Raw genomic sequence first — 25,826 nt, 5'->3', positions numbered from 1 at the left:
GTTAGACGTCAAGGACCACCTTTCTTGGCAAACTGGAGTGCTTACATTGGAAACTGCTTGATGATAAAATATTATTACTCACTAAAGCCAACATATATGGTTAAAGTCCAGGCCATCAGGTCCTGTCTCTGGTGCCTGCATAAACATTCTGGATTACCACTCCCAAACAGAAATTATTTGTTTAAAATTGCGAGCCAGAGGTTGCACTCTGTTGTTATGGTGACAGCTTTCTCAGATAGTGGTAATTAGGAGGTAGGAAGAAAATCTAGGTTATGGTCAAGACTGCAGCCAAACTAGACAAGGGTAATGCTCCAGCTGTAGAACCTTGCTTAAGTCTCTCCTTTCTCTTGAGCAGTCATGTTTGGTAGCAGTACTTAAAATGTTGTTCCTAGCCTAGCATCAGAATCAATGAGCAACTTTTCACTTGAAGTGTCTTTGTTTTCAGTGAAGGGATATTTGGACTGGCTGGATGGCTCCATGTGATTCTCAGTGCACTCCAACAGCTCTGGAAATGGGTCTCCAAACACTCAGAGTCTCTTGCTCTGTGATTACGGGCACCAAAGCGGTAGTGTCAGCTCAAGCCAAATGGATATAATATTATCCTGAGATGAGGAGTCCCTTGTTCTGTTGCTTTAACTTGTCATGAACAAAAATCTGATTCACTGTATGGACTTAGTTGCTGAATAGATTAATAACTGCAGTTGTGCTTTCACAAAGATGCTGCTGACCCCTCTTCCTCCCTACTCTCCCCCACCAAAAGAAAGCAAAACAACCAAACCACAACCACACCTGATTTTCCTTGCAAAATGAGTCTCTCTCTGACTTGCCACTGTTACTGTTGGTGCTGGTACAGTTTACCAGTGGAAAAATAAGGATGAAGCTGCCCCTGCAGTGGAAGCAGTGTTCTGAATGAGGAGACTGTGCCACTGAGCAGTCTCACAAACACATGCACCACAGCACAGTTATCTGGTAACTGATGATCCATCTCCAGTCTTGTGTTCAGGGGTTCCTCTTATGCTTCAGCAACACTTCACTTATGTAATCTGGTGTCTTTCAAAATCTTCAGGCTTTTGTGGTACTTAAAAGGAGTCCCAAAACACTACATGTGATTTCTTGAGAGACTATGTAAGCCTTTCTTTTCCTGTAGCCTTGACTTGCACTGTTGGGGCTGACAAAATGGACTTTAAAATTCTTTTTTGTGCAGAAAGAACTTGTTGCTGGCAGTAGGACAAGGTTTCCCCCATTGTCCTATTGGACAAAGCTGCACCTTTTCCTACTGCTTTATTTGTTTTCTTATCACTAGGTACTTGCAGTACTGTAGGTAGGATTTTTTTTTTCACTTAATGTTCAATTGTGAAATCAAACACTTGTAAGTAAATACAAGTGGGCAGCTGTTGTGGGAACTGCAAAGAAAGAATGATTTCACTGAGCTGAGTGTCTGTAACAGTGACTTGAAGATAGTAGAAATATCAGAAGAGTTACATGAGTAAGGTCCCTTGAACAGCAGCAGGCTTTCATTTCTTTTGCAAGAAAAACTGTATTGGTGGGGAAAACCTGTTCTGTCTCAGGCTGAGGATCCTGATGCAGTGAGGTGGCATTACATAGATTGATGGCATTGCTGTCCTCCTCTCTCAGCCAGTGCATGAATGAGGTACAGAAATGTGGGGGATCAGTGTGCTGTGTTGGAGGGACGCTGCAGCAGCTGATGCACAGCTGTTGGGTGGGCAGCTGGAGGCTGGAGCAGTGTCAGCTGTTCCTGCCCTCTGCAGTGCTGTAGCATTGCAGGGTAACTTGAGCTCTTCATTCATACTCACACCCACTTCAGGAGGGTATGGGGAAGGGGCCAGCCCAGTGCTCCAACTGTGGAAAGAGTCTCTTGCTTGTGGTATACAGGGATCTTTTTCCCTATTCCCTACAATGACTGCTATCCCAAGCAATCAATACAGTCCTTCACTCAGGCAGAATAAGGTCTGCTCTCACCCTTTTGGTACAGGGAAAGCTTAGCAAAGGAGGATCCTTTGATCCTCCAATGAGGCCAAGCTGTAACTGCTTGGGGCTTTTAAAATCCAACATGAAACTGATGCAATTCCTTTTTATTCCAGTTTCCCACACTTTGAAGCAGCCCACGAGTTCCCCCTTTCTCCCACTGTGAATGCCCACCAAAGCAATGGGAGGCCTCGGAGGCTCAGGCTGACATTTCTGGCCTAAAATTAAGCACTGCAACTTGGCTTTGGTTTAACAATGTGCTGGTGGAGGCTGAAGAAGTGCCTTGCTCTGCTTGATCTGGATGTTTTGTGGGTGAAGTGGGAACAGCTGGTTTTCATGGCTGAAAGTTGACTGCCATATGTTAGCACCTCTCCTGGCCTGGGCATGAGTGCTGTTGAGCTGCTATGAACTGTGCTTGGAGGCTGCAGAGCACAGCCCCTTCCATCTGCAGGGGCTGTCAGTAACCACATACTCTGCTACTCAGCCTTGGGAATGTTATCTCTATTCATTTTTAATTCATTCATATCTCTATTCATGCTCCTGTCTATCTTGTATGTACATTTTTTCCCCGTGTCTTCTACAGCTGCTGAATACAGCAGCCTTTGACTAACAACTTCTGCTTTGTGAGCCAGATGTCAGTATAGTGCCAGGAGGAGCTGGGTGATAAAGGAAGTGGGTCTTGGGGCTTCTGATGCTTTCTGCCATGCACTGACCCTACTGGGTAAGGACATCCAAAAAACTGCTTTGGCTACCTGAGAATTGTAAAGGCTTTGTCCTTTACAATTTTCTTCACAACTGTTTCTTCACAACTGTTTGCTCCTTTAACAGGAAGATATTCTGCCAGTTTTTATTGGCAGGAAGTCCCTCAGCCAGTACAGAGAAGTCTTGTAGGAAAACAAGGGCCTAGATTTGCCATGTAAAATCAGTGAGCTGTTTGTGGATTGCTGATTCCTGAGGGTGCTGGACATTGCTGCAGGTAAGAGAGGATATGTGCTATATCTCTTCAAAAAGTGATGTTTCCATGGCAGCAGATACAGTGCAGGGAGTGTTTTTGAAAGTCAATGTTTCTTGACCAATTTTCAAAAGAAAATAATCCTCCTTCTTAATTTAATAGCAGAGAGCAACAGTTTCGTTTGCTGAGCCCTGTGCAGCAGACACCTGATAGGTGTGGGGTTTTTGTGCTTTTTAAAGATGCTCCAGGTAGGAGAATGATGGCCCCACTGTTGCCTTCACTGGAGTCTTTGTAATATGGGCACTTCTAATTTGAGATTTCCTGTATGGAGGAAGGGAGGTGTTTAGCCTTGTTCTTTTAATATCCTGCAGTGAGTAAGCAGAAAAATGTCAAACAAAGGGTGACTGAAAGGGAAAGCAAGCATTAAGTGAGATTAAGCACTAAATTGAAATGCTCTTGTTCAGCCAACACAGTCACTCTGTATCAGCTTCAATTTAAGTCTCCAGAGGGACAGCTTTCTCTCCTGTTAAAGGTGGAGAGTGTCTTCAGAATTGCTCATATTTGGGTGTGTTAGCCAGAGTGACTGGGAACCTTCACTCAAAAACCTTGTATTGGAGGACAGGCTTCCTACTGCAAGCCTTCTCTTTTGAAAAGGGCTGCAGTAACAGTTCAGCTACGCAGAACTTTCTAATCTGGATCTCTCCTGAAGGTTCAGTGGCACTCCTGCCTTTTCCTCTTACTTGTCTTCCTCCTTTTCCTCTGCCTCCAGTTAAGGGAGCAGAAGTGAAAGAATATATAGCTGTGTGTTGGCTTTGGCTGTTTGGCAGGATGATACCATGAGTCAGGCTAACTGGTCTGGGGTATCCTTGCTGTGCTGTGAAAACACTTCTTTCTGGCAGAGGTGTAGATGGCTGTATGGATTTTCTGCTAGTGCTAGTTCACGTACCCCTGCAGGAGTCTGCAGCCACTTGTCCCTGGGTGGGGTAGGGGAAGCAGCACAGCACTGGCTGCTAGCGAATGCTGGTGTGTGGAAAAATGCTCACTGTGCTGTTGGTTGCTCCTGAGCAGAAAGGGGTGGATTGATGCTATCTGGAGAGAAGCCAGCACTACTGCTGTGGTGTGAATGCTGTCACTGAAAGAGGCAGCTTTCCTGTTTCGCAAGCTGACTTCTCTATTCCAGAGTGTGAGAGCAGAGCAGTGAGTGTCCTTGGATGCTGACTGACATGGAGTGGCCCAGCAAATGCTGCCTTGGCCAAGCCTGGAATGCTCCCTTTTCTGCAGAACTGAGGTCTGACAGACGTGCTTTGACACATGTGGTTTGGAGTGACAGGCTTCTAAACTGCCCCTCTCCTGCTTGTAGCCTCCCAGAAGAACAACAAATGTGTACTGTGCTTAAAAACTTCATAGGTAAAGAGTAAGCACACTTTTTGTGTGTGTACATGGAAAGAAAACCTGTTTATTGTTAGTGTGATTGAAATTTTAGCAGCCTAATTCAATAATTAGTTTAGAAAAAGACTATTATGCAGATGAAGTCTTAGTAATAATAAAGCTAACATACAAACTTAGTTTCTGCACCTTTTTCTTGGTGGTTTACTCATCCTTCCCCTGGCTTCTGAGACTGTTAGTATCATTTTGGCGGTGGCAGGGGTATTAGAGCAAGTTGTCATATTGTGACTCCTTTTCTCGGAGGAATAGGATGGTGGTGGTTTCTTCCTCACTGCAGGGTCCACTAGAATCCTTCTGTTATGTTTGCTTTTTACATATCTGCTGTTTCTTTCATGGCTTTGCAAGCTCTGTGTTTCATCCAAAGCTATTACAGAAAGTGCCTTTTATATATGCTAGATATCATTCCTTTGTTCTCTGTTATCTCTAAAATAGTTTTGTCCAACTGCACATTTCCACCAGGTGACTGATGACTTTCTTACAGCCATGGGATTTCCACTGTCAGCTCTGTGCTCCCTTACTTGTTCCATGCCTGTATTCTCGCATTCTGTGTCTGTACTCTGAGACACACCAAGAAAAACAAACCCACAGGCAAATTAAGAAGGGTAGAAACAGAGCAAGCCTGACAAGTCTCTAGTCCTGGGGCCTTGCAAGCTTGGCTCAAAGCTGATGTCCTGTCACTAGCAATGCCTGTGTTGTACTGTGGAGTAACAAAGAGGCTGGGGAGCACCTGCAGCTTGCTGGGGGTGATGTGTTAGGCAAGCAGAGGCAGAAGAACAGGTATTTTTCCTGTTTAGCTTTCCCTTGTCTAGCAGCTAGAGGGAAGTGCAGACAGAGATGAAAAGATGTGCCAAGGGGGGCAACCTGGGCTGGAGTTGGTGTTTTCAGACAGGTGCTCCTCCTGTGCTTCGCTAGGATTGGACTCCATGTATGGCAGTGATGTTGGTTCATGAGAAAAAACTCAAAAAGATTGAAAACAAAGCTTTGTAAGTAATGTTTTTTAACTGCTCCTTAGCCTGGCAAAGCTGTGTGTTTCAGTTCTGAGCACTGGGGATGTTGCTTGTGTCTCTTTTGCATTGTTTACTTTTTGCCTAAAATATTTTAATTAAACTACTACCAAGATGAGCAATAAGTGATCTTACTCATGTCTCTTTGTCTGTTCTCTCCTAAATATTTATCACATCATGACATTAGAAACTCTTGATTAATTTGATCAGGATAGCAGAATTTGAAAGAAACTCCCCTTATGCTTCTACTCGAGTCATCTCTGTCTGATGTTGATTGCTGTTCTACAGCAATCCAGTCCCTGGGAATAACATAGTGATGGACATTTGCAGCTGCTGCCAGGACAGGCTGCCTTTGAAGAAGACCATTTCATTGAACCTGCATCTACTGATACCCTGTAGTCCCTGCAGGAGTACATCAGAGTTTTGATGTCCCTTGCTTTTCCTCACACAGGTTCCCAGGAATGGGGCTGTACAAGGACTTGCCTAGAAGCATCTTTAAAGAAGCTGTCCTTTAAGTAGGAACCAGTACTTCCTACTCAAAAGAAGGGTGTGGGTTATGAAATGAGCACAGCTCCCACTGGCTGGAGTGCACCCTTCTCTCTAGTGTCTGTACTGTTACACAGAAGAGAAATCCCTTCAGCACATCTCAAAAGTGTTTTGCCTACATCTCTACATCTGTGGAGTCTTGAAAAGCAGGAGAAGGCAGAGGAGAAAGCCCCCAGATCAGTCCCTGTTTTTACCCTGCTGACTGCTGAGAGCTGCTTTGATTACTGCTGCAGAGGTTAGCTCTGTGCCTGCACACACACAGGCTCGGTGTGTGTGAGCAGATCACACACTGCTGTGCAGGCTGTTTCCATAGCACCAAAAATCTGCACCAGGCAGTCCCTGAAGAGGCTTTGCTGAGCAGCTGACGTGCATTCAGCATCAGAAGTAGTACCAGCCTAGGCATGGGGTGGGAATGGAGCCTGATTTAAATATTGACTTTCCTCTTGCCAGATGTCACTGTCTTGGCAGCAGGAAAACAGGCAGTTTTACTGCAATGTGCTTTGCTTTGAGCTATGAGCTCATAAAAGCACCATTCATGCTCTGTTTCGTCTCCTCAGCAAGCTACTTGCAAGTGTTGTGTTCCAAAACTGTTTTTTTTTTTTTTTTAACAGGGAGTTTGTTCTTGAGTAAAAGGAAAGACCTGAAATGACTTCTTGTCTTTCTCTTAAGACTGCTCTGGTGCCTGCATGGCAGGTATGTTTTACCTTCTTCTGCTCTGAATTGTGAGAAGTCTTTTGTCTGTTGCCTGGGCAGACTGTCTAGGTGCTGTGCAGCTCTGGTATCCCAAGTATGACATGTAGGGGCCCCTGTGCAGCTCTGGCATCCCAAGTATGTCATGGGCCCTCAAGAAAGGGATGGGTCCACCTGCTGTGTTCAGAGCATTGTGGTGTGGTGTGTCACCACCTCTGGAGACGCTTGAAGCAACAGGGAACAGAAGTTCCCGCAGAGGACCCCAAGGAGAGCTCTCTGGACATCTGAAGAAGGTCACAACCTCAGCTTCTTGTTGTCTGAAATGGCAAACTGGTGCTGTGCTGCTGTTGGCCAAGCAGGTGTTCATCCCTGGTCTTCTTGTTGAACAAGACTGAGCACATTGTGGGTCTGGCTCTCTACTTCTTCCAGGGCTCAGGCATGGTTGGATCCCTGCACAGTACCTTTTTCCACTAGCTCCTGGTTCAGGGTGCGTGAGGACTTCAGCCCCAAGCTTGTTGGGGGGATCCTGTCAATCATGGAAATTGTTGTTTAGGTAGTTTAACTGCCAAAAACTCTACTGCACTTCTAGCTGGCTGCTACTGTCATATGATTTAAGTGCAATAATTTGGAAGGAGGGGAAGACTGAAACATTGCTGTTATTTTCTCCAATAAAGCAGTCCTTAACTGCAGTAAAGATGTGTTTTAGATACCCACTCTAAACTTCCTTGCCTGAAAACTCTGGTGAAGGAATAAACAGTTGCTGCTACCATTTAAATAACTGTTTAGAGCAATCAATCTTAAATATTAGCCTTCCTAAAATACATTTGAATTTCTTAGTGCACTTCTAGTAAATGATGAGGTACAACAGAGACACCTGTCTGTACTTTATGAACTGCTACTTGAGCTTTCTATATTGAACTTGTTAAAACTTGATATAGCAGAACTAGTGTAGACACTAAGCAGGTAGTAGTATCCTTCTTGGGAAAAGTGAAATGCAGTGACTGAATTTGAATATAGTGCAGTGCTCTTTTTTGAATATAGTCTTGATTTTTAAATGCAAACAAATTTTGCTTTCCTGCCCTTCAGGTTAATCTCAGTCAACTTAGTTCCTTTTGTTTTTCTGGAGGAGTCTCTGATTAGTGTAGGGAGAAGAATTTTGTTTTGGATTGTGGTGTCTCCAACAGTTGACTTTTTCTGCAGAAATTGGTCTACTGCAAATACAGTCTTGATTATTCATTTCCAGCAGTGCTGACCTTCAATATAAACTTGTTTAATATCAAAGGAGGACAAAGCCAGCTGCTCACCAGGCACATAACAAGGCCCAGAGAGTTGCTGCATGTATTGCAGGACGTGGCCTCTGTGTGCTGGGCTGCACTAACTGCCCACTGATTGGGTTGGTTGGACAATACAGAGTAGGCACTTCTGTAAAGAAGCAGGAGTTTCATGGTTTTGCTGGTGTATGTATGGGGATCCTTCAGGTTCAAATATGGTTTTGAGGACTTGGTTTTAACAGTCCATCAATGCTGCAGGGAAGGTGGTTGGTGCTCTCAGAGCACAGCTGCAATGGTAGGTGAGCCTTCTGCTTAATGCTCCCCTCTGGGTGCATTGCTTAAAACACCAACTTCTGAGCTGCAAGTTGTTCTCACTCTTAGGTGTGTAATTTGTTCCTGTAAATTATTCTGGGTTATGGCAACCTGTGGTATCAGTGCAGGCAGGGGAATGAAGGGATTGAGAGCACCTGCAGAGAGAGCTGGTGCTGGTGTGTGAAAAGCTGGACATGAGTCAACAGTGTGTACTTGCAGCCCAGAAAGCCATAACACATCCTGGGCCTTATCAAAAGCAGCAGTGGCCAGCTGGTCAAGGGAGAGGATTCTGTTCCTCTTCTTGGATCTCATGGGATCCCACCTGGAGTGTTGTGTCCAGTTCTGTGCTCCCTAGAACAGGAAAAACTTGGACCTGTTGAAGCAAGTTCAAAGGAGGGCCATAAAAATCATTGGAGGCGTGGAACACCTATTATATGAGGAAAGGCTGAGAGAGATGAGCTTGTTCAGCCTGGAGAAAAGAAGGCTCCAGGGAAATCTTACTGCAGCCTTTCAGTAGTTGAAGGAGGTTTATAAGAAAGATGGCAACAGACTTTTTAGCAGCACCTGTTGTGATAGGACAAGAGGTAGTTGTTTTAAGCTGAAGGAGAGGGTAGCTTCAGACTAGATATAGAGAAATTTTTTATGATGAGGGTGGTGAAACACTGGAAAAGATTGTCCAGAGAGGTGGTGGATGCTTGATTCCTCAAAACATTGGAAGTTTTTGGTGGTCCACTGGACGTTTGAAAGGTCCAATGGAAACACTGTACGGGGCTCTGAGCAACCTGATCTAGTTTAAGATGTCCCTAGCAGGGGAACTGGAGTTGCCTTCCAACCCAAACCATTCTATGGTAAAACACAGATACTGACCAAATCTTTAACTGGGAAATATACACCACCCTTAAAGGATATTTGGCGCATCCCGCTTTGCTGCCTTTGTGTGTGAATTGCAGATGAACATGAGTACTATGGTTCATGAGCAGTGGTGAGCAGGGAGAATTAGTTTCTGCACATTTCTGAACAGTAGCAGGTGAAACCTGTTGGAGTTCCTGCTTTGAAGCTGAGTGGTTTCGATTGGCTTCTGTGCCTGTCACTGTGCAGGTTTTTTGGCATGACAGATTTCTGGAGATTGTGTAAGAAGGAAAACAACTTGTGTCAACGGAATTAGCAGAGTGACGTGCTGAGTACTTTCTCTGTGGTGAGGAAGTGTTTTTGGGATAAATGGCAAAAGGGAGAGCTTTACTGGAATGAATGTACAGACTTTCATTCTGTGTTAGCACACTGATACATGAAGTCTTTAGTATGCTTCTGTTTCTTATTTACAATTCAAGACTAAGCTTCACCTTGGTGAATCCCAAAAACATACTTCCCTCCCATCCCCAGTGAAGAGTGTTTTCCTATTCATACTTCTGAGAAAGTGAAAATACAAGAAGACGGATACAAAAGTCAAAGCAAGACCTCTGTGTTTTGTCAAGAGGAGCTGAGAAAACTTTTAATATTTTTAGAAGGGAAAACTGATGAATTAAGGATAGAGCAAGTGCAAAGTAAAATAACTTCTCTAGTCTTCCTGTTCCAAGGTGATATTACTGGAGTGGCCTTCGTTGCCCTTCATGCAAGGTGGTGCCAGCAGCATTTCTGAGGGATGTGATGGCTTCTTAGTAATAATGCTGTATCACAGCTCCCTGCTGCAGGGCACACTTGTGGATTGACAACTGAGGACTAGCAGTATATATTCATAGCTATTTAAGCTCTGAGTTATTTTGAGTTGTTTTTGTGCTGATAGTCGAGCTGTGATGTGCCAAATCTGATGTAACAATAACCTGGGTACCAGCTAGAGCAGTCCTTAGCCATAAAGCTTGAAAAGTTTACCAGAGTAATCTTTTAAACACAGTGGATCCATTAAGCTAGGGCATGACCAGTACTCAAATGGCTATGAATATATGTATTTTTTTTGCTTGACATTTACAGTTGTGAAATGAGTTGTGTCGTGAATTAGCTTGTGCAATAGCGCGTGATGCTAAACTTAGATTTCACATAACAGTGTAAAGCTTTGTTCTTGGAGTTTGCACTGATGTTCTGTTTCAGGTCAAATACTGGGAGGAGGCAACTTGTGGAAGAGTGCAGTTCTGGAGCAGCTGGTTACTAAAATCAGTGGAGGTGTTCTTTCTTTACAAAAAAAAAAAAAAATACGCAACCACAAATCCCAACATAAAAAACCCACAAACAACCAAACCCACATAAAACTAAAAATAACCCCAGTCACCTCCTCCCCTTCCTTTCTTTCATTTCCTGTCTACTTTTAGTGACGAAGCTCAATATCTTTCAAACTTTTCTCCTTTAAACTTGCACTTCTTTCCTCCCCCTGTAGTTTTCATCACATCAACTGCACCGGAATCAGGAAAACTGCCTGCCTGACTTTCTGTGCATTAGATAGGTCTTTCCAGTTTTGTCCACTATCATATATTTCAGTAAAATGAATGGTTAAACTCATTCTACTTACTTTGCTGTGAAGTATAAATGAGGAGGCTGGACACTTATCTAAGCATGCTGATATTTAGGAAAACTTCCCTTTGTATGGAATAGGCTGGAACACAACTAGATGGTGCATAAATATATTAATATTGCTTGGAAATCTTGAGAGATTAGTACTTTCATGATCTGGACCTGTGTAGGTTGTTAAAAAGGAAATACAGGTTGCCTGGTAATGTCACCCAGCAGCAAAAAGTAGCATTTCATGTCCGAAGTCTGATCTCATAGAGGCAGGTATGCTTAAATCTTCTAGGACCTGGGAGTCCTTTAAAGCTTTATGTCTTTTTGTGGAATCATCACTGGACAAACTTGCTTGACCCTTATCTTTGCCACCTTCAGCTTTTGGAGTGATTAGTGTTTTATGACTGCCTGTTGATTTATGTGACAGCAGTATCTCTCTAGGCTAACAGTTTCATTTAATTTACTGTCCTAGTGTGACTTGAAGTAGGGGCAAATGTCTCTTAACAGGATTTACTCAGCTCAAGCAGCATTAAAAGTCAGTCAAGGACATATCAATTGGATAAAATCTCAGAGTACTTATTAATATAATGGCAACTTCAGTGGTCATAATAATCTAAAGGTTGATGCATTATCTGCATTATATTAGAAAGAAAAGCTGGTCAGTGCAGTTGGTTTGTTAGTGAATTGCTGCTGGTTGCTGCATGCACAGCTGAAGGATTCTCTCTCTTATCTGTTAAATGAGATTAAGAGCAGTGCAGAAGTATTCAAGCCCACATCCTGAGTTTGTCCAATTTGCAAGCCTGGCAGGATGTGTCCAAGATCCTTTAAGTAGTGATAGCTATTGCTCCAAATCTGTTTGGAAGCACTGTAGGAATTGGTGCCTCCCAGCTGGATGTGGAATTTAGCAGTAGGGGCAAGCAGCAGGCACACTCCATCTGGAACAGGACACTTCAAGCACTGCACAGTTGAATGGGTGACTGGTAAAGTGCTGGACTGTAAAGGAGTAGGTAATGTGTCTTGTTTGGTGCTGCACGGAAAACAACACAGCTTATTCTGGGTTTTCAAGTGAGAGATTCCCAGTAATAGTGATCTGCTGCACAAGTACTTTATATCAGCAGTCTGGTGGTGTGCCATTAGCACTGCTTTGTTAGGTTGTACTTCCTTAAGTTTAGGAGGGTGCACTGAAACTCTGCAGTGTGAGAAATGTAGATGAATAATAAGGGCTTGTCTTCATTATGGGCTTATCTGCTTGGATAAGCTGTAACTGGCTCAGTGTCCATTGTCAGCTTTTAGGTACCTCATGAACAGGCTGATTCTCTGAAGGGTTTGTAGCAAAGCCCGTTACTGGTCTAAAGGTGTGAATTGACTGGTTGAAGAAGGGGGATCAGGAGCAGGTTCTTATGAGCTGAAACATTTCTGGGGCTAAATGTCTGTGAATTTATCATACTAGTGCACTTTGCTGCTGACTAGGCAGAGTTTTACAGTTTCACAGATATTTCATGCTATGCTCTCAGATAAGCCAAGAGCAGAAATGTTAATAGGATTTCTATACAGCTTGCTACTTGCAGTTGCTTGCCTTTGAGAAATTGTGCTTTAAGTTTTATGTAATTACACTTGTTTGACAATACAAGTCAAAATCGTAAACTTACTTAGTAAAGTCCTGAGAAGGGAAAAAATCTGGTGGTTTGCCATTATTGCTAAGCAAAAAGCTGATCTTTATTATCGATAGCAGAATAAGATGCCAGGCTACAGCAGGAGTGCACCTTAACCATGCAACCAGTGACTTGTGTGTGGTAAAATTAGCAGTACTTCTAGAAAATGTCACTCCTTTTGGTGTTATGTGTGATCCTTTGTGGAAGCTCACGTGAAGATTAGTGTGCTCTGACTATTTTGGGGAGATTTGTGTGCTTGTGCTAAAAATTACTGTGTCCTGAGCGCAGAAGTGACTCTCCTAGTGCTTCTGAAGGGCAAGGTGACATCTCTAGATGAACTGACATGTGTTTGGAAGCTTTTGTATCAGCTTTTTTCTGGGCTGAGGAGCTTTGCTTGGGGAACCTGAGAGCATGCAGTAGAGAGAGTTACTGGAGGAGTAAAGGAAACTGCACTGGAATGGATGAAAAATAAATTGAGGGGTCTGAGAAGGGAATTCAAAGGCTTAACTTGAGCCTAGTTTCCTTGGTCTCTGTACAATTGATAAAGGGTAAAAGGAGGAGAGGCTCCTGCTGAAAGGCAGCCTTAGCTCAGTGACATGGGTAGTTTATTTGTCTATTGCAACTTTTTCTTTCTGTACAAAAGTGAACTCTTCCTGCTGCAGAAGCATACATTCACTTCCCTCCTGGAGAAGGGGTGTCAGAGGGAAGTAGATGGCTTTTGTACTTGCCAAGAGCTGCTTCTGTGTCTGGAGTCACATGTCAGGCCCAAAACGTTGCTTGCTCATTCATTAAGTGAGTGAAGTGTAAGCTTGTCCCTTTTTTGAAAATACAGGAGACTTTTCCCCTCCCAGAATCTTTCAGCTATTTCCTGCAGCCTCATAAGAGAAACCAGTGTAGTCTCTACTGCTGCAATGCTTTGCTTGTCAGCTGTCATGATACTCCTGTGCACTGAGTAGAAGTAAAGAAGTGAAAAGTCTCCCATGAAGTCTCTGTCTATATCTCAGTTTAGAAAGTGTGGGAGAAAATGGAACTTTATTCTGTCAGCAGTTAGGTATTTGTAAATCTACTTCACAGGATGAAGGGTAGGCCACAGACCTGCCCTAAGGCAGGCTGCCAGGACCCCTTGTGTTCCTGAAGAAGAGAGGTCCCTGGAGGATCCTTGGAGAATCTGGAGGAGCAGCCTGTGACTTGTTACAGCCATTGTGTTAATCACAGGATTGTTAAGGTGGGAAGGACCTCTAGAGGTTCAACCCCTCTGTTAGGGCAGAGCCACCTGGAGCTGGTTGCCCACCAGAACCATATCACAGAATGGTTTGAGTTGGAAGGGACCTTAGTGCTCATCAGTTCAACCCCCAGGCATGGGCAGGGGGGGCAGCCACCCACTAACTAGATCAGGTTGCTCAGGGCTCATCTAACCTGGCCTCGAACACTTCCAGGGATGGGGCATCTACCACTTCTGAGCAACCTGTTCCAGTGTATGACCACCCTCTGAGAAACTAATTTCTTACTGATGTCTAATGTAAACTTCTCCTCTTTTAGTTTGACACTGTTCTCCCTTGTCCTGTCACTGTCTACCTACAAAGTAAGAAGTTGTTCTTCCTCTTTTACAAGTCCCTTTTAGGTACTGGAAGGTCACAATGAGGCCTCCCTGGAGTCCTCTTCAGGCTGAAAAACCCCAACTTCCTCAGCCTGTCTTTGTAGGATCTTTCATAGAGAGATCGTATTTGTGACCTTTCTCTGGATCAGCTTTAGCAGGTCAATGCCCTTCTTTGCTGAGAACTTCAGAGCTGGGTGCTGTGCTTTAGGTGGTGTCTCACTAGGGCAGTGTAGAGGTGAAGAATCACCTCCTTTGACCTGCTGGTCAGTCTGCTTTCAATGCAGCCCAGGATGTGTTTGGCTCTCTGGGCTGTAAGCACACACTGGTGGCTCATGTCCAGCTTTTTATCCACCCAAATCCTTCTCTGCAGGGCTGCTCTCAAGGACTTCTCACAGCCTGTACTTATATCTGGCATTGCCCTGACTCAGGTGCAGCACCTTGCACTTGCACCTGTTGAACTTGATGAGGTTCTCATGGGCGCACTTCTTGACTTTCTCCAGGTCCTTCTGGATGGTGCCTTGTCCTTCTGTTCTGTCACCTACACAGTGCAGCTTTGGATCATCTACAAACTTGCTGAATGTGCAGTTGATGCCATTATCTGTGTCATCAGTAAAGATATTAAAGACTACTGGTCCTTGATATCTATGTCCACCTTGATGATCACGTCCAGATGGCTTTTGAATATCTTCAAAAATGGATTTTGTGAAGTACTTACCCTAAACTCTTGTTGCTTGCATCAAATTGTGTGCTGCTTGGTTGCTTCTGTACCTCTGCCCTTGATAGTAAATGATGGAATTTCTGTCCTACATCAAATTCAGGCATCAACTTGGGAATTATATGGTGGGAGCTACTGAGTCCCACAAGCAATGAAGATTTTGTTGGTATTATTAAGGTACTGCTAAGACTACAGAGGGTGCTTTTTTGGTGGTTTTAATTTTAGATATATAATATGTAATTCAGCCTAATGTGTAATTGAATTCGCTTTGTTCTTAGAACCTCAGTGTCAATTTCATGGTGGGACCTGGTAACATAGATTGAGGATGGTGGACTTTTCTGGAGCTGCTTTTCAGAAATGGAGGCTCTGGGATGCTGATGCTGTGTTAAAAGAGGGAGGTTTGCTTTAAGAGTGCAGAAAAGTAGTCTTGTCTTCTGAGGGAGGCTGGAAGTTACTCCAGAGTCACTCAAGTAAAACTTTTAATTGCAAGGTTACATACTGAAACTTTGCTTGAGACAATCCCATTTCTGCACTGCAGTGTTCCTAATCTTTTCCAGCTATCATCTAGCTGCAGCTCAGCACTGTTTCTTTCCATTTTTGACAGGGTCAGTCTCTTGCCTGAGGGATCAGAGTCTATAGAGAATGGCAGCATGACTGGGATAAGTGGCTGAAGTGAAATAACTAAACACATTCCTCTAAAATCTACCTGACAGTGTTTTGACTCTCTTAATCTCACTTGGAAATGTTCTTCTGTGTTTGCAGGTTTTGATCTGACTTCTCCAAAGTCAGTGCAAACTCCGATCACTGGTTCTGGGGTGGTACTCTGTCCTTTGGCCTGGTCCTTTTCCATAGATCGGAAAGCTTTTCACCTGTTACTGTTGGAGCTGACAAACATGAGCTTTGAGCACTGTTTGAGACACACAACTTTGTCATAAATCTGGGATTTCTGCCTAATCTTCTAAATGCTGAAACCCTTGCAAGGCAGTAGAGAATATGTGCAACTATAGAGAATTTTGTCTGACATGAATAGGTTAAGTATTTTACTGTAGTATCAGCTTGTCTAGTCGTAGGATATGCTGGAGCGTGGATGTACTCCCTCACAAGAGCTCAGGAAATGAGTCTGAGTTTATAATTGGATTGAGAGGAGAGACAAGAACTGCTGCCTTCACCAAGACGTGCGTCAGCTGTCTGAAATACCGCGGGCTGAGACTCTGGTTTAAGAGAAGAGCAGCACTGGCAACCCCTAATCCCTACCTGTAACATTTGCAAGTGTTTCTGTTGCAGGGAGATACATCTTCAAAGAGGTGGTGGTTGTTGGTGGGGCTTTTTCTTTGGGTTTTTTGTTTGTTTTAATAAGAGTGACTGAAGGCAGCACTTAGGCTAAAGAAGGTGCTGGAGAAGATATTTCTGTACAAAGAACTGTACTGAATGATGTAGTTGTATCAGGCAGAGCTTGTCCAGAGAAAGCATGTGGGGGAGGCTGAAGTACTGAGATTAATATCATGGTGTTGTGTTGATCTGCTAGAAGACAGCAGACACTTAACCCCTTCAGCCACATTCTGCTGACCATAACTAACAGGGTTGCAGAAGCCTGTGCTTGTACTGTTCAGAATTGCTGTAGCTGTGCAGCTCCATTCATGTCATGCACAAATCTCAGGGGACTGAAAGAAGTGTCTGCTGTTAAAGGAAGGGAAGAGAGCGCAATGTGAAAATAGGAGCACTAATGTACAAATTTCAGGCTTGTTTAGTCTTTGGGCTTCTGTCCTCTTGCTTCACAGCATCTTTTTCTCTTAATACAGTTTTAAGGCCTCAGATCGGGTGCTGAAAGGCTTTACTTGTCTGTAAACTGGTAAGACTTTTAAGATCAAATTGATGCTACAGAATCTAGATTGGCTTAAGATGCTTAAGTAGATTTATGGCTCTTAAAATGGCTTATGCCATATAAAACTCTGTTGGAGTGAGGAGAGGAGCCTGACTGTTGCTGCCTGATTGGGATCTACCGAGGAAAGATGGGGGTGGTGGAAGATCACCTGTCTGGGATGTCTTTGCCCCAGACAGACTTAATGGAAGGCCTCTTATCAATCTTGCCTCTTAGCAGACAGAAGTTGAAATTCAAACCAAGTATAGGCTGAGAAGGCAATTGAATCTTCACAGGCAACCTTGAAATAAGAGACTGAATCTTTTTGCTATGCCCCCACAGAGCAAATGCTTCTTGCACCTCTTCCTCCTCTTTATCAACAAAGGCTTCTTATCATTTTCCCCCATTTTCTTTTGCTTGCTTGATTAAGTGCTGGAGTCATGATAGCCTGGCCAAAAGTATGAGCTGTGGTGCACAAGTTTGGCAGCTCGGGTATAATCAGAACACAAACACAGGATGTTCAATGTGGTGAAGGTGCCTGTGTAACAGCAGAACTCAGAGCAGATCTTGTGGATTGGTTATTTGGATAGCTTTGTCCAAAATATTGTTTATATCATGTCCTAGGGTAGCTTCTGCATTCCTCCAATCCTGAGGCATGAGTGGTAGCCTTTCCTGAGTTTAACTGTTTGTATTAAACACTACTGAATACGGTAGTGTTTAATACAAATTGAATACATAGCTCAGTTTCTTCAAAGCCCAGATGTGGTACTCATTCATACTTACTCAGGAAACTTCATCCTACTTCTGTAGGGAAAGAGAGATATAAAGTTTCCATGTATAAACAAACTATTTTTCTGCTAGACATATATGTGGGAAAAGCAGCTTCTCCACAAGGCTACCATAGCATCCTATCCTTGCTCAGCTGCTATCAAGGTAGAAGTGCTTCAATACTACATTGCATTGCTTAAATTGTTGCTAGAGCCTTAGGTTAAGGTGGAAGCTGCAGACCTGGGTAGCAGGTGCTAGCTGAAGAAAGAACCACGCCTGAGACTAAGCAGGCAAATATCTGGCGAACGGTGTTGGCTCAAACTTAACAGCTTTTCTAGCTGTGGAGGGAGTTCCCTTCCTTATGATTCATGAGGTGCACAATCTGTACTGACTGTTAATGCTAAATAGTTACATGGGAAAGCTTTAAGTACACTCTGTAACCTTAGCAGGAGATTACACCTCTGTAGCCTTAAGAGGAGATTACAACATGGTTAATGGTAGGAATTGTGATAGTAATGCTTTGCTGAGGCTTGCCAAGCCTTCCTCAGACACTTTGTGACATTCAGTTGAACTTGTCAGTGATTGGTTCAAGCATCCTTGACAGAAGGTATCTACCTTTGTGCCACTCTCTCAGACAGCTTCTGAATGCCATAGATGACTTAAGTACTTACCTCTAAGTTATCCTGAGGTGTTAAGGGCAAATGAATGCTTGTTCTGGAATGGCAAAATCTTGGGTTTTAATCTCTTGCATAGTAAGTAAAAAACCACTGCTACTTGGCTCTGGAACAGTTCCTTCCTTAGGCTCCAAGATCATTGCAGGTACTGCCTTGCAGCTATTATCTGCAGTAACAGCCAAGGTACACAGTAAAACTGAATTTGCAATGCAGGGCAAAGGACAGAGATACTTGAGGATTCATGGTTAATTACTCTAAGCCATGTAACAGAAGCCTAAACTTAAACTTCAGCACTGAAATGTGTGTGATTTGCCCTGGGAAGGCAGCATCCATCTATTAGGGTATGGCTCTACAGCCTCAGTTCCACCTCCAGCCAGCTGCAAGTGCTCTGAATTATTGTGAAGGAGAGAAAGCCCATCCAGCAGGATATTTTGGTCATGGGAGGGCCCTTTAGAAGGGCCTCATAATGTGCCTGTTTTCATAGTGTACAGAAATCTTGATTGCTGTGACTGTCAAGAGCTGCTGAAGTGGTCAGAAAACTTCAAACTGCAGAGAAAGACGTTGCTTTTTGGTTCTGTGCAACTGCTGTTTGTCATCCCTATCCTGCTTTGTTTCCTTAGGCCATCACTTGAATTTAGAAAATCTCTTGGAGAGGGATTCATTCACCCTCTAAATGCACCACAGGGAGCAGAACCTATCTTCTTTAGACTGGCTCTGGGCAGTATGGGGGATTCCTGCCTTGCTCTGCCCTGAATCCCTGGATGTGCTAAGAAACTTCTGGGGAAGAAGCAGATAAAATGATTGTTATGGCTGGCAGGGGATCTCTTAAAACTAGAGGTTGTCTTCTCTGAAGTGGATGAGTTTGGAATGACAGCCTAGAAGTTGTCCTACAGTAGATTTGGAAGGGTGGACTGCAGTCCTTTCTTTCTACAGAGAGATTGACTTATACTTCAGTTTGAAGACCATCAGATTTCCCTAAGTGATGAGGAAGGAGCTTGTTCAGCAAAACAGCTTCCTTCATCACCAGGTAGGATTTGTACCTGAGAAAAGTGAGGAGCAACACTCTGTAAACTCCAGCAGGTAAGAGAGCAGGAGGCTGATGTGTTTAGGTGATGTGTTTGGTAGGTGCTGTAGCAACCCATCTGTATGGCCACTATAATTGAGCAAAGAGAGGAACTTGAAGTAAGGACCGCTTGCATGGTGTCCCTCTCTGGGCAATGACCTTAGAACAGTAATATTTCTGTAATATTTCTAAAAACTAGAGATTGTCTTGGGTGACTTGGGCTTGTGCTCAGGCTATGCATAAGGACGAACAAAAGCAGAATTCCGCCTCTCAGGTGGAGGCTCAGATTTGTAATTCAGCAAATCTTCCCTGAAAGCCAAATGTATGTTCCAGCAGTGGGCCACATCCTGTGTGTGTATGTGACTACAATGAAGAGGTGTTGAAGAGTTTGGCCCATACAGATTTCTGTCAGTAGGGGTGGCAGGCCAGGTCAGTGGTTGAGACTGGCAACCTAGATGTCTCTAGGGACATGAAACCAACTTGTGCACTACAAAGATATAGGAGGAGTACCAGATTTTTTTGAATGGTGGGTAAATCTGAATATAGGGAATTTTTGTAATGCTTGCTTCAGGAAATGCCTAGGAAACTGTATTCTTGATTGTTAGCAGGGATCAACAGATTTTCATAAGGGGTTCTTTTTCCTAGAATAGCTACTTGCAGTTGTAGCCAGCTAGCACTGACCAGTGTTAAAGTGAATGATTATCTAGGGTTAGGAAAAAGTCCTAGGGTGTAGCCTCCCCTTCTCTCTCTCTCTATCTCTGTTTTGGGAGAGTGATGGTAGAAAACACCCAGCTCTTTGTGTGCCACATCTGATAACTTGTCATTTTGCCTAACCTAGTTAGCACAACTGCTGCCCGAGCCTTTTGCATAGAAGGCAGCCCCTGACTGCTGAGTTATTCAAGGGGAAGCTGCAAAGTACAATCTGTAGCTGTTCATATTAACAAACTTCGTTAATAGAGTATCTTATTACTGTAGCTGTGTTACAGTTCTCTGCTGCCTCTGGATGCCTTAACTACAATCTGTGGCCAAATCTTTGACCTTTGCCAGGTGAACTTTGCAGTATTTCTGGCAGATGTCACAGCCACGTGTCAGAAATGCAGGAGGGCATTCTATTTTCTTCTTTTCAGTGGGTTTAGAAAATAGCAGAGACCTGTGTTTCAGGCTCCAGCACTCTCATTGTTATGAGCCTGCAGGTACTCTGCACCTGCAGAAGTGAATGTAGGTCTTTAGCCTAAAGGATCTGCTTTTTAATTAGCTGGAAGGTCTGTTCCTGTGGCAACTGACTGACTGCAGTGGAAATAGGAAGTTAAAATTCCAGAAGGGATGTGCTTTCTTCTCATATGCCCAGGGATTACTTTGCTTGGACTTGATTTCGGAATGCTGCAAGGCTCCTTCACTTCTTTGGAATAATGCCTGATCGGCTCTGTCCTTACTGTGCAGGAAAATATTAACTCCCATTTGATTATGCTCCTCTGCGTGCAGGCTGCAGTGAGGATCCTGGGTGAAGGTGTGGGGTTTGGGAGGAAATTGTTGCTCAGCTCTAAAGGTGATCCACATTGCTAATAGCCTTGTGTTTTTTCAATGAAGGAAGCTGACCTTGAAATAAAAATAAAACAATGTGGTGAAGTGCTGCAAGACTGTGCTGAGTGCCTCTTTTAGGTAAGAAGCATTTCTGCTTCCCAGAGTTGAATCTTAAAGGCCTGGCATGAAGTCAGATGGCTTATGTAAGTTGATCTTTCTTTATGGGGTGTGTGTCAAAACATAAATACATTTCAGGCAATGCATTACTGCTGTTACTGGCTGCTCTAAACAATGCTGGTTGAAGCACCAAGGACGTAGGACAGTGTACTTCGTAAATATTTAACAACCCCCTCCCCCAAACAAAACCCCCTCAGACCCAGATATGTTTAGCCTCATGAGCGAAAGTCATAATGCACATTAGAAGGTTCATCAATAAACCTAGGTGGTGTTTATAGGCCAGCCTTCAGAGAGGAGTGCTGCTCTCTCCTATTCTCAACTTGCACTATGGTGTGATACCTGGGCAGCAGAGACTGAGTTCTCACTAGTGGTTATTACACTGATGGAAGCAGCTGGAGAAATAGCTATGCACACAGAATTTTCCATTAATCAGAGGAAAAAGTCCAACACAGATGGTATATAGGATAGATTACGGCTGGTAATCCTTTTGTGTCCTAGAAGATTAAGGATATCCTGGTGTAGCTGCAGTCAGCTGACCTTTTTCTATTTAAACGATTGAACACAGTTGATGCAGTTCTGCAGAGTACCAAGGCTCTTCCAGAAGCCATGAGTGGTGCACTGTGAATGTTTGTTAAAGGAACGGTCTGTTTAAGTCCAGTCTCAGTTACAAATTTACAGGAGCTTAACTTTGTGCCATGTAAACAGCAGCAGCTCCAGGATGGCTAAGAAGTCCCTTGCTAGGCAACTCTATCATATGTAGCAGAGCTGAATTCTCCAAGGAGGCACAGGGAGTGTCATGTGGAGGAATGGAGGGTTTCTGAATGCTGCTGTCTGGGTCGCCCCAGAGAGCGAAGATGAATGCTTCAGTGGAAGAGGAGGATGGCTGCACGCACTGAACTGTCTGGCATGGATCTCTATGAGGATTACAAATCACCCTTCGATTTCAATGCTGGAGTGAACAGAAATTATCTTTACTTGTCGCCTGGCATAAACCTTTCTCCACCCGGATCACCTACACTGGCCAAGTCTGGTAACTGCCTTCTCTTCCTTCCTTAAAATCTCTTCATGAAATGCTTAGCAGTTAATACCTGTAAAACTTCTCAAATTAAAAATCTATAAAAGTTGGCCACATGTTAATTCTGGTAGTGTGTTAGCTTCAGTGTGTCATGTAGATAATGTCTTATGTGTTATACATTTACCAGCTTTACATTATTTGTTATTTATTCAGCCGAAATGCAGTTTGAGTAAAAATGAAATGGCAAGAACAATTAGGAACAAAACTTCTGCAAGATTGGAATAATTTGCCTAGTTTGACTATTAGATTTTTTTTGGGGGGGAGGAGGTAGAAATTGCATTTTTAGTAGGACTTCAGAGCTCCGGATAGTCTAAAATCTGCTTTTGCCTTAATACTGAAAATCTCACTGATTAACAAAAATGCCCTCTAAAACCTTTACTCCATTCCACCTAGCATTTAAAATGCTGCAAACCTTCCACCTGCAGATAGGAACTGCACTGGGATTGCCCTGTGCTGTGCTGCAGTGGCATCCATTTAATGCTTAACCCTAGGAGTTTCTTGCTGGTAGCCTGTTGTACAGAACACCTATAGCTGTGCCTCCCAATACATCCTAGTCTGGTTTTACTGTCGTCATTCCTTTCCATTTCTTGCTGCCAGATGTAATCTTTCAAAGTAATTTTAAATATAGAAAGCTTAGACCTACTTCAGGTGTAGCAAAGCAGAGTTACACAGGTGTTAACTTTTTTTAAATGGGCGTGTTACTTAAAATTTTAAAGAAACATGCATCCCTTGGGGAACCTCTGTGTGAACTATAACAACCCTCTCTGTGAAGTTGATGAGCCAGGAGCTATTGAGAAACAGTGGTCAGCATTCACTTCTGCAATTACTGCTTCTCCCAGCTCTTCTAAAGGAGAGGGGAAGCAGCTCTCAGTGTCAGGTGATGATGCATCACCATTACCACTGCCTTTTCTGGGCTTTATTTTCTTTTTCATTTGCTTTGAATGAATGTCTAATCAGCATTTGGGAGAAGCCCAAGAATTTCTCCCCAGGTTGAAGAAGTATGTCTCACTTTGGCTTCTTCACTGAGATAAGTGGGAAGCACTTAAATCTGATCTTTCTTATGTACTGCAGAGTAAATATGCTCTGTAGTACTGTATGTTACTCAAATGTTAGAGTGGTCTTATAACAACTTTGCAACAGCTTGCTCTCCTGAACTCTAACAAGCACCTTTTTTCTTTAGCTTTGCCAACTGTGTAGTGATAACCACAATGCTCATTCTGAGTGTCACATGCAGAACATGTCAGTGTAAAAAAAAGCTTTGTGGAGGTTAACCCACCCCACCCTGAGGCTGCTCATCCAAAACGAAAAGTACTTCTTAAAACTGCTCCTGTTTGTTGCTGATCTCTGAATTCAGGCTGGGGAGGTAGGGATTTCTGGTCAAAATGGAGCATGAACTTGGATTGAAACTGGCCAAAGCAAACCACAAATCAGAAAAACTTGAGTGTTAATTGAATTACTCTAATGCTTTGCCTACCCTGGCAGAATAATAGGAACTTAAATGCCATTTCCCTGAATGTGATCCATGGAGTCCTAATCAACTGACTTGCTCATGTCTTTATTTGGTTCATTTAAGTAGCTCTAATAAAGTGCTGGGAAAATATGTTAATCTTGGAAATACAGACCTAAAACCTAACCTTAAAGCTAGGTATGTTTTCTCAATACTGTCTAAGTCTTTATGATTTTTTCCTCCCAAACAGATTTTTATTCTGTTTGAGAGACATGAAATGTTCAGTTAAACTTGGTTATAACAGAGTACCAAATGACTGAATTTTAAGTCCTTCACAATCCAATGATGCGAGAGAACTAACATAACGAAGGGTAACAAGTTGAAAGCTGTAGTAATAATTTTACATAGCAATATAAAATAATAATAGCAACAGTTCTGTTGGCAAAAAAAGACCACAAGTGAGAAATGCTCTCTTAGTAGTAGTTTGAGCCAAAGCTTTCCATCTGTTGGCTGATTGCTGATTTCCTGGTTTCTTGCCCCATAGAGAGATCTAAGGTGGGCTGTGCATTTTTCCTGATGAAGTTTTTTCAAAGCCAGGCTCTTACTGGCTGTCAGCCCTAGTTTATGGGATGCATTTGGATTGTAGGCACACCATTGTGGAGGTCTGTGGGTTGTTAGCTGTGTAGAAAACTGCTCCTTGGCCAGATGGCTCAGCATAGCCTAGCCCATAGTATGGATGATCCCTGTGTCCTGCAGGTATTGAACTGGAGAATGGGAACAAAGGGAACAGAGGGGTGACAGGAGAGAGAGCAGAGGTGCCAGAGTGAAGATTGATGGGAAGATGTCAGTATGCTTCATGTGAAGCTCAAAAAAGTAATAAATGGGAGGGGCTCCGCAGGCAACAAGAGGAAGGCATGGTCACTTGTACAGGGTGAGATATGGAGGACTCTGAATAGCAGTGATTTCCTGTTTCCCTAACAACTCAGGGAATGTGAAGGGGAGGAGAGATCATTCCCTTGCTTCTTAGCATTGTGCCTTAAATTCTGTTTGGTAGGCAAGAAGCAAAACAGTCTTAAAAATGAATTTTTCAAAGAGAAGCTACATTCCCCAAATGGAAGCTGTTGCTGCAGGAGACAATCTGGCATGTTTTCTTACTGGTTGATTCACTTGATCTATTTTTGGTGATTTAATCCAGATGACTCCTCATAATCAGATTGAACAGACTTTCAGCTGGTTGTGCTAATGCTCTTGGAGTCAGGGTGGTTTTGGTACTTGCAAACTTTCTGAAATGGTTTTGTAATGGCAAGCAGGTGGTCCCGGAAGGGCTGCAGGTGAGAGCAAGGAGAGGAGTCACAGTAGAACACACTGAGGGGGTGTAGGGTGTGGAGGAGAAATGCAGTTCAAATGTTTTCCTTCAGGGTAGGTTTATGTAATTAATAGGTTAAATAGCAATTTAACAAAAAGGTGTGGCATTCTTAACTGTTAAGGAAATATGTTGATGCATAAAACAAAAATTATCTGATTGTGAGACATAATCCTTTGTTTTAGGTGCCATAGTGCTGTGCTTTGGTTTGGGCATTAGACTTTGAAGTTCTCACTGCCCTAGATTTTTGACACAAAATAGTGTATTGGGAAACCCACAGGGCCTACATGTTTGTGTAGAAAACACATGTAAATCTCTGGGAAAACGTGGCACAGATCTCAAGAATAAATACAGAATTAGGTTTAATTTTCTTCCTGTAGGCTTCCTTCTCAGTGCACTTGGTAGTAACAGCATTCACAAAAAATCCTGTCCATGTAGCAGTGTGCTTCTAGAGGACAAGTGTTTTGGACACAGATACAGACAGACAACATAGCCTTTTGGAAAGAATTTGTGGAATTGAGTTTTACCTGCGTTCAGTAATTTGATTCAAGAACAAGGTTTCTTCTTTGTTTGGCTTGACAGCTGCTAGGACTGTGTTCCATAGAATGTGCACAGCTACTTAGAGACTCGCAGAATCTTTTTTTTCCCCTGATTTTTCAGTTGATTGTGATGTAGGTGTTTGATATGAAACCTCACAGCAAAATCATAGTGGTGATTAATGAGTTTTTGATTCCCAGAGGATAGTATAGAGTGCCATCAGAAGCTGCTGAAATGAGAATGGAATTTCATTGGCTGGATGGTTAATTTCTATAGTGATTAATAGGAAATGTAACTTAATGCCTCTTCACCTTAGATCAATGATATATTTATGTGCATACACACACACACACATATTTGTACACATACACACTCTTCCTCGCTCCTTATTAACAGACAATCCTGATCTCTTTCCTCTTGTATTTTAATATTTTTATTTGGCTTCTTTTTTTTTATCTGTAAGGCTGTTTTATGTCTTGAATAAAGAATTACTCCTGGGAATCCACAAGCATTCTGGCATGCAGTCTCCCTGAAAACTAGTCTCTCTGCAATTAGAACAGAATTCCTTGATTTTGGCAAACTTTATGTTTAAGTGTCAGCTACAAAGACTCAAAATGGGAAATCTTTTGGTGGAAATCTTGTTGCATAAAAGTTGTTTAAAATGACCTTACTGCAAGTAGTAAGG

The 25,826-nt window shown here is 43.1% G+C and overlaps 1 protein-coding gene across 5 annotated transcripts in view; it reads left to right on the top strand.

The window, feature by feature from the left end:
- The window catches only part of TPD52 (tumor protein D52), a 40,888-nt gene that overhangs the window by 1,926 nt on the left and 13,136 nt on the right, over positions 1-25,826 (top strand). For 3 of the 5 annotated variants that reach the window (XM_054515243.1, XM_054515240.1, XM_054515239.1), the window contains exon 1: positions 21,626-21,749. The exons of 1 other annotated variant lie outside the window; for it this stretch is intronic. In XM_054515243.1, coding sequence (XP_054371218.1) covers positions 21,626-21,749 — 124 coding nt within the window. Of the gene's footprint in view, positions 1-6,545; positions 6,628-21,625; positions 21,750-25,826 lie in introns of those variants that run through there. One more of the 5 variants, XM_036406091.2, reaches the window with a different exon arrangement.

Source organism: Molothrus ater, chromosome 1, assembly GCF_012460135.2.
Source record: "Molothrus ater isolate BHLD 08-10-18 breed brown headed cowbird chromosome 1, BPBGC_Mater_1.1, whole genome shotgun sequence".
Classification (NCBI taxonomy): Eukaryota; Metazoa; Chordata; class Aves; order Passeriformes; family Icteridae; genus Molothrus; species Molothrus ater.
Note: the sequence above shows the minus strand (reverse complement) of the source record. Positions and strands in the feature narration are given on the sequence as shown.